The following is an 8,699-nucleotide window of genomic DNA, read 5'->3' as shown; positions in this document are numbered from 1 at the left end:
AAAGATTCAAAACTACACAATCACTCTCTCGATAAAATTGTTTAATTGTTAAAGATAGAAAAAAAAACTGCATTAAATATATAACACATATAGAAAAAGGCCTGAGGGTTCATGTAGAGAACTCTAAGATACACAACATGACCACAAACAAGCCAAAATTACTGTAAAGTAACTGACACCAAAAACAACCACAAGTTGTGTAGGGCAGGTGTGTGTGTGTGTGTGTTTGTGTGTGAGGAGGGGTGGGGTCTTAACATATCTGCGCACAAAGGCCCAATTACTCATAATCCATCTGTTTCTGCTCAAATATTGTTTCTACAAACCACAATGTGGACACATCAGCATCACATACAAAAACCAACTGTAATTTCAGGCTTTATAAAACATTTCCCCCCTGGGGTGAATAAAGTATTTCTGGTTCAGATTAATTTCTAGTGTGAACATACACTGTGATACAAGCACTTCAATGAAGGACAAAGATTTCCATTCGAACATCCACATTCCACCACAACCTCACAATGTTCATCTGGTTGAAATGTTTTGAGGAAAGAAGGAAGCAAACCAGTTGAAGTGTGTCAAGAACATTCTAGACTTTTATTGACAATTCATTACATTAAAAATGACATGTGTGTGTGTGTGATTGCTGGTCAAGATATGAACTCTGAGAAGAGCGACTGATTGGCCAAGGCACTCGGCCTTTCCTGCGGGCGAGGCAACAACGGACTGCCACTCAGGCCAAAATGAGGGACAGCAGTACTCAGGAAGTAGAAAGGCACATGGGTAATTCTTCCATTGGACCAACACTGAGAACAGAGGGAGAGAGAGAGAGAGATGTCAGTGTGGAGGTGAATCCAGTATGGTTTTCATGTTACGGCATTTTAAGACCTTTGTATACAACATTGAACACAAGCTCATGATTATTTCTCCACCATACAGGCCAGTAAAATGAAATGATTATAATCTATATAACATGTTTACAGAAATTTACAGTAAGCAATAATTCTGTACTTAAATATATCAGGCATATAACAGATGGATAAATCCACACTTACCACAGTGAGCAGGGCTCCGTGCTGGAAGTTTGGGTGGAACTGCATCAGTCTTGGCTCTGCGTCAGCTTCCCCTTGAACAAAACCACTAAACAGGGAAACAAAAAAGTAATTAGCAAATCAGGAAGATACACTGAAGTACGATCCTGGGAAATACTTTGGAGCGCTGCTAAAGCTACACAAAGATGTAATATACAGTAACAACATATAAAAGTACAAACCATGGCAGAAGCTCAAAGATGGGGTTGGTTCTTGTCTTGAACACTGCTATGATCGCAGGTCGGTCTGCTGCCTGTGGATCTCCTGAGAGAGATGGAGGCCGAGTAGAGTTATTAAAACTATACTGAACTAATAATCAATGGCTTCATTGATGCGAATGAAAAAAAAGTGTGAAAGACCTTGAAGAATAACTGCGAGTCTCTCTCCTCTTGGATCCCAGGCTATGGACTGGATCTCTCCACCAAGACTGGTAAAGAAATCAAAGAGAAGTGAGTGACGCTCACCTTCAAAGTTCAAATATCAAGTGATGAAGAGAAGCCTTCATGTCGTCTACGTCCGTTTCTCCCTGGACTGTTTGGAAGCACTAATTGCCTCCGTGGACTAAAATGCAGCCAATTAGTGATTTAGCTTAAAGATCTTACATGATGTCTCCATCTGGTGTGTTAAAGGTTGTCTCCGATAGGTCAGCCACCACAGCTGCTGCCTGTGATCCTTTGGATGTGCCTGAAGAGATGCCTGCAGAATAACAATGACAACGTTTCAAGCTGTAAAATCAACCGAGCTGCGTTTCATTGAAGACGACCAGTTACTCTGTATGAAGAGTGAGACATGAACCTGGTGCGTCAGTGAAGGTCAGAGCGTAGATGACCATCTCGCCCTGCACAGTGAAGAGAAGCCGGCTCCCATCTGGACTCCAACAGCCAGACTGACAAAAACAGATTCCTCATTAGTTGATAAATACAAAGATGTAACATATTTTTCTCGTAACTTTGAAACTTGGAGAGAAGTGAATCACCTGGCAGCGTCCTTTCATACATGGCCAACGCTCACAGGTCCACATCCTGGTCTCCCAAACCCTGAAGAAAGGAACTCGACTTATTCATTTGTAAAAAACCTCCATCCAATTATTATCTGGTGACACCTGATTAATTCCAGACTATGCCACTAATCCCTGACATGTTCATAAATATTCATGGCGCTCTACAATCATATAGAAAGTGGCCAATGTCCACACACATTAAATATGAAGGAGAAAATTGGCAGCTTTGCATATCTTGAACTTGAAATGTGCAAATTTAGCTCAACAAGAAAAGAGGGAATGAAAGAGGGTAGCTAGACAAATATTCTAACCTGAACAGGGCAGAGGGCGTAGAAGCCAGGACATGGCTGCCGTCAGGGGACCAGGACAGAAAGGTGACCCCGCCTCCTCCGACCCGCTGGAGTGGCACACAGCTTTCTGCAGCGACGTCCCAAACCTGAAACGTACACGGACGTCAAAAGGCCGAACAACCCTGTCAGAAATTCAGTCCATCACTTTATATGAATCAGTTGCCTCGTACTATTATTGCAGTGTCCATGGGTGAGGCTGACACCAGAAGAGATCCGTTTGGAGACCAGGCGATGGAAGTGACTGGGGAGTGACCAGGATGAGACAGAACTTGAGCACAACCAGATGAAGGCCTGGACGGGTCAAAAGGAAGAAGAACGGGGAATCATGAAGAAAACAAAATACAAGAGGTATATGAGAGTTTGAGCAGGGTTATCGATTAAATTAACGATTTCTTTTAAAACTCTTTAACACCTCATAGCTTTCACATTCATACTGATCAAATTATAAATATATATTATGTGAATTTATGAACATTTAAAAACACATTTTGTCTGTACTTCCTGACCATAATTCACAGTGATGTAATTAATCAGTTCACAAGATTTGGATCCAGATAAGCGACAGCCTGCTTGAGTAGTGACGGCATTTACGACTGAAGGACTGAATTCAGTGGTTTTGAAGTCATTATACTTCACGTACCTGGTTGACAGTGAGCAGGGGTCCACGTGCCAGACCAGTAAACAGTTCTGACAAGCAACAGCCAAAGCAGACGCACACAACGGCTTCCACTGCACTGCTGCCACGCTCCTCTGGAGACGGTGCTTCAGTGTGGGAGTGGTGGCGCTGTCAGAGAACAAAAGGAGAAAATGTCAATACCGAAAGTGCTATGTCAAAGTTTAAGAATTACGAGTTGTGCTATTGTAGTCTTAGGGTAAAAGGAAAAAAGAATAACTTGCAAAGAAAGCAAGAGCGTGATTTCATTGCTGATATGCAGTGTAGACTTTATTCTATGAACTGTCATTTTGGCAACAGTAAAGTAATTGTACCTTTTAGGGTTGTAGATTTTAATGGAGTCGTCCAGGAGGGCGACGGCAAACTTATCTGTGTGGGGATGCCACGCAAAGGCTCGCACCACACAGTCAGACCTGGTTATAAAGAAGGGATAAAAGCAGAGAAAGGTTGTGGACTATTCAACAAACTTGGGTTTTACAGTGTAAACAAAAACAATCTTTTATATAGAGCAGAAACTACGATTGGTTTCATTATCCATCAATGTAGATGTTTGAACATTTGGATCCAAACTATTTACTTTCTTATATTAATTGTCAAGAACACTGCTGAAAGATGAGATTATTATTTTAAATCATCACAACTGCACACATACATCTTTCATCTGTGGCACTTACCAGTTCAGTACTTGTGAAAACTCAGCTATCATGTTTTCACTGCTTAACTGTGGAGCGAACGACAAAGAGGAAACACACAAGTTAATGTAACACAACAAACAAGTGATAAACATGTGCAGCACTTTTTCTAGGTAAGAACTTACTGTAAGATGAGGAAACAAGGAGCCGTGAAACGAAGAGACCCTCTGGAGCAATGCCAGGGTGCAGCCAGAACTCACTGACAGCCATTTTGGCACTGCAAGAGAAAGACATACAACAGAGTTATTGAATATTGGAAATGTAGAACCAGGTTGGTATGTGTAAAGACAAAAAAAAACACAACACAAGATCCCTTACCCTCTGTATTTGAATTGGTAATTTCAGTCAGTAGTCCTGACAAACCACCATCCCGCCTAGAACAGAGAGAAGTCACATTATTAAATTTGTCTGTAATAGATTTGGGAAAAATTATTGTTAAGACAGAACATTCACTCGACATGATGTCTCACAGGATGTCATCTTCTACATATACCCAGAAAGAGATGAAGGCTTGAACCACCAGCCTCAGCAGTTTAAACTACAAACCTCTGCATCTTCATACTTCAACACACGTTACATAAGATTCTATGTGAGTTGTTTCTTTGTTTTTTTCTTACAATATGTTGTTGAAAACTTTAATATCCAAATGACGAGAGCTGCAAATATTCAGTAAATATAACCCTATTCCCTATTCTAAGAGAAAATGAAATTCCCATTAAATTAAGTCTCATATCGCAAAAAGAAAATCAAGTATAGAATTATCATCCTAGTTTCAATAAGGTGTATCCACTACATCATTTTCAAACCAGAAAACCTGATTCAATGCAAATTAAAATGGATTCTTACGAAGAATATCAATGTCCTATGTTGTCCAGACAGTAATAATAACTCTATTATTACAGTTATAAATTGTCTGCTACATGTTCCAAACCTGCATGTTGTGTGTATGTGTGTAGTTGCACAGACATGTGAGGACCATTGTGTGTGTTAGGGTCTCAGGATTGTGTTCTATCAATGTGTGTTACCATGCTGCAGCGCTCCTCATCCACAGGGTCTCGGAATGGTCCAGAAACGCCGCCTTGCTGCTGCTCTCTGTTCGGCTGTGGAGCTTCAGAGACTCCCGGGGGAAGTAGAGACTCAGTGGACTGGTGTCCTGCAGAAAACAACACAACGTGGGTGAAGACGCATCCACTGGACCCGGTCCATCAACACCAGCAGAGACACGGGACTAATTCACCACCACCACCACACATATGAGCTCCGGACCTGCTTGGCTCGGTCCTCGGTGTTGGACCCGGGCAGCAGCTCGTTGTTGGACTCGCACAGGGTGCTCTGTCCGAGGGCCAGCGGAGGGGGGAACAGCGACAGAGAGCACATCTTCTCCGCGGGGAAAGGACCCTGGAAACACAGCATGGCACGGTTAGGTACACACATTCATATCGGCTGCCATGTTTACACCCGAACAGCTGAGAGAAGCCGAGGCGAGCAGCGGGCTAGCTAAAGTTAGGAGTTGGCTAGCTAGCTGGTTCTAGTCCACTACTTTAGTGTCGGTTGTTGTAACCGTCGGTGTCCGGTGAGGTTACCTTGTGGTGCGTCCTGTCTGTGGAGGTGAATCAACACGAGCTGTGTTTCCAGACAACAACTCTGAAGTTCATGCTTCTCTGTTGTGACACTTTCGGTTCAACAGCTTCAAGCTAATCCCGCCGTGCGGACTACGGCGAGTCGGAGGGACAAACCGTGCGCGACTCTCCTTTTGGATGTCAGCTTTACCACTTGTTTTCTGTGTCTGTCCTCGAGTAGCAGCGGTTACTTATTTATTAGGTTGATGGTATTAAATTAACGCTAGAAGTTAAATATGCGTATATTCCTTCAGATTACTTCCAACTGGATTGTTTTCGAAACTGAAGAAGTGTATATTCTGTGGATTTGGGGCTCAGGCAATAAATCAAGTTTTTATACATGAGCTGAATTTCAAGCCACTGATGTACCATAGGGATGACAGAGTAGACAAACATTTGTATTGTTTATCTATTGCAAATTAGCAAAAGCTCCGTCTCTCTGGTTATTAGAAAAGATCTGAATATGCATGTGCTGTCATTGTTTTTCTCCAATAAAGCATTTATATTGTAATAACTACAATAATAACAGACATTAGTCTATCAAGTTAAACTCTAACAATGAAAGCAACTTTACTTTACTCTTCCTGTTTGTTTAAATAATCTTCTGGTTAGGATCAGGAGTTCACTCCCTGTTGTCTTGCTGACAAACAGTTCAGTGCACAAACTGCACAGAGCTGACATGTTGTCCTCTTCAGGAAATAGAGCGACACTGCTGCATCAACCCTGAGAACCAGGTAACAATTATTTGTTGTCACATACAAAGCAGGGATTTAATTTTACTGTCACCCATCTTAAATTGTTTCCTCGTGTTTTCCCCCTGCAGTGTACTTCCTCCATTTTCCTGCTAATGTGAAGTGTGATTAGGATGAAGATAATGATGCTCTGTTTACTCCAGTGAGAGCTGAGTGCATGGTCAGCAGGATGATAATATTAAGCTGTTAAAAAGCCACTAGGGCTCCTTCCATCACCCCTTTCACCATACACCATGAAAGTATATGTGTCTGTTTTAAAACCATAGATAGATGCCATACTGAAACTGGCTGTGAAAGTATTTATTTTAATATTATTCCATTATATTTTATTCAGGGCAAAACACACAGTTTGGTGAAAGCTAACATGAGACTTCAACATCTCTGTGTTGGTCAAGTCAAGTTGACATCTACCAAAGTTTCCTGTCATGGTTCTCAATTGAAATAACCCAAATGCATTACTGAGACACTAAGGCGAGGGATTATTTAATAGCCAGTATGAACAGGAGGAACAAGAAACAGCAAGACAAAGATGATAAGTTGTATTAGTTTGTGGTAATTTTATAAACTGAGGGCTTAAAAAAGTAAATATAATAAGATGATAAAGGTTTTGAAACAAGTTTATGACACATTAACCTAAACCAGGGTCAGATAACTAGGACTCACCTCAGTTTTTAAATAGGAGACGTGTAAATAGTCTCTTTTAGTCTTAATGACCATCAAAGTGCTTTACAGTACAGTTGTTCCATTAATCCATTCAAACACACTTTAATACTTTGCACTATTAAACCTCACTCACACAGCCACCACAGCTGTCAGCGGCAAGTTGGGGTTCAGTGTCTTCCCCAAAGATATTTTGGTACATAAATTTGTTGAGCTGGGTAACGACGACCTCCTGCTTCACCTCCTGAGCCACAGCTGCCTTTGTGTGAACTTGCTTTTTGTGGCCCCTCAGGTTCTCTGGGATCCACTTCAGTGATCCAGCCTTGGAGAGTAGCACACCAGTATCCCTGGAGTCACGTGCCTTGCTCAAGGTCACATCAGCAGCAGGATGGAGGACTGTGCAGGTGAATTTCTCAGATGTGGATATCAGTGAATGAAATGAGCACAAAATTAAACAAACACAGCGTGCAGAGGATTGAAATCCTAGTGTGTTGTCTCTTTGGCAGAGGTTGGTTCTAGCGCCCCCATGCGGCGCAAGTCTCATTTCCGTGACGTCAATTCAGCACTGGGAAAGAGACAGCCCCCCCCCTCCAAAAAAAAGAAAATAACCCAGCGCGCCTCACGTTGCATGGGTCCCCGGTTATTGATAACACGATTCGGCCGCTGGGATCGGTCCCAGGAACGTGGAACTCGTGGATCTAGGAAGGCGAAATCCGAAGAGACAGACTGGACCGAGGAGGAACAACGATTGTCTCATTATCGCGGACAAACAGAAAGCGGAGCCCACCCATTCACTTGACAACGCGGCATCAAGCGGGCAGAAAGGTATGGGAATGTCATACTATCCGGTTGAATGCTGATTGAATACGGGATAAGGGTTAAGGGTACATGGAGCCATGGTGCAGCTGCTCGGCGCCGTCGCGTTCACGCCGCTTTGCACTGCACCAACGAACCGATGCTGCCAGGGAACCAATCATCGTCGACGGATGCAAGATAATCATATTTGTGCAGCCACATTATGAAATATGCGTGTGCGTAACGATGCCAACATCATGAGTGGATGTGGAGACGCTGCGGCACTTTCACTTGGCATGGACCATAGTAGGCATCGGGCTCGCAATTCATGCACGTCGGCTATGATGCTGCTGAGTGTCATCATCACATCCTCGGTTATTTAAAGATTGATCTTCTTGCGTGTGCGGGTGCGTGCATTCGCGTGTGTGCCTGTGTGTGTATGTGCACGCATGTGCCCACTGCTTCCTCGCACAGGCCCGGTTGGTTGTTTATTGGCCGTTTTTTTTCACGCTCTCATTTGGCTCCTCTCGTGCAGTGGTGCAGTATAAGACATTGAGCTGGTGTATGTGTAGGATATTCGAATAGTAGCCTATACTCTCTCGTTCTCTCTCTCTCTCTCTATCTACACCCCGCCCCCTTCCACCTAACCGCCCCCCCACCACATGCACGCAGGCACGCACGCCGAGGTGGTTATGCAATTCGCCATATTCTTGAAAAATGCACACAATGCTCTTGAACTTGATGCACGACGGGCGACATATGCATGGGAGCCGCTTTGCTCGGATGCTGTCAGGCTGCGTTCGATGCTCCACTGAGGGACGGTGTAAGAACAGGTGACCGTCTTGCGGCGCTGAAGCTGCACAAACTCCTCTGCTCGATTCATTCATAAAGAACCCCTCGCCGCTCTCTGGGTGATGGCTCCACTGGGCAGGCTGGTTTTCATTCCCATTCACAGACACAGAGATGAGGCTTTATACTGCGCGATTCACACCGACCTCTGTTGTGGAAATGGAGCGTCTGAGTGGTTAAACTGGTGGACTGGCTGGTTGCCCAACTCACTGCACGACTAC

At 43.5% G+C, this 8,699-nt stretch overlaps 1 protein-coding gene across 1 annotated transcript; it reads right to left on the bottom strand.

The window, feature by feature from the left end:
• Positions 1-575: 575 nt before the first annotated feature.
• aaas (achalasia, adrenocortical insufficiency, alacrimia) lies at positions 576-5,525 on the bottom strand. Its single transcript, XM_053425515.1, has 17 exons — positions 5,387-5,525; positions 5,070-5,201; positions 4,829-4,956; positions 4,122-4,177; positions 3,929-4,020; positions 3,786-3,832; positions 3,426-3,524; positions 3,079-3,222; positions 2,609-2,729; positions 2,400-2,524; positions 2,065-2,125; positions 1,884-1,974; positions 1,691-1,784; positions 1,448-1,515; positions 1,271-1,352; positions 1,053-1,137; positions 576-803 (listed from the first exon to the last, which is right to left on the bottom strand). Exons 2-17 carry the CDS (start codon positions 5,178-5,180, stop codon positions 648-650), a joined length of 1,560 nt encoding a protein of 519 aa, XP_053281490.1. The 5' UTR covers positions 5,181-5,201; positions 5,387-5,525; the 3' UTR covers positions 576-647.
• Positions 5,526-8,699: the final 3,174 nt, after the last annotated feature.

Source organism: Pleuronectes platessa, chromosome 6, assembly GCF_947347685.1.
Source record: "Pleuronectes platessa chromosome 6, fPlePla1.1, whole genome shotgun sequence".
NCBI classification, from domain to species: Eukaryota; Metazoa; Chordata; class Actinopteri; order Pleuronectiformes; family Pleuronectidae; genus Pleuronectes; species Pleuronectes platessa.
The sequence above is the reverse complement of the archived record's forward strand: the minus strand, read 5'-3'. Positions and strand labels throughout refer to the sequence as shown.

Bases quoted from the DNA above. Each gene is read 5' to 3' on its own strand.
- aaas (XM_053425515.1), bottom strand. From the start codon at position 5,180: ATGTGCTCTCTGTCGCTGTTCCCCCCTCCGCTGGCCCTCGGACAGAGC. The intron at 2,730-3,078 runs GTACGTGAAGTA...TGACCCGTCCAG, and splicing joins CCCTGCTCACTGTCAACCAG to GCCTTCATCTGGTTGTGCTC. The intron at 2,525-2,608 runs GTACGAGGCAAC...TGTACGTTTCAG, and splicing joins CCATGGACACTGCAATAATA to GTTTGGGACGTCGCTGCAGA.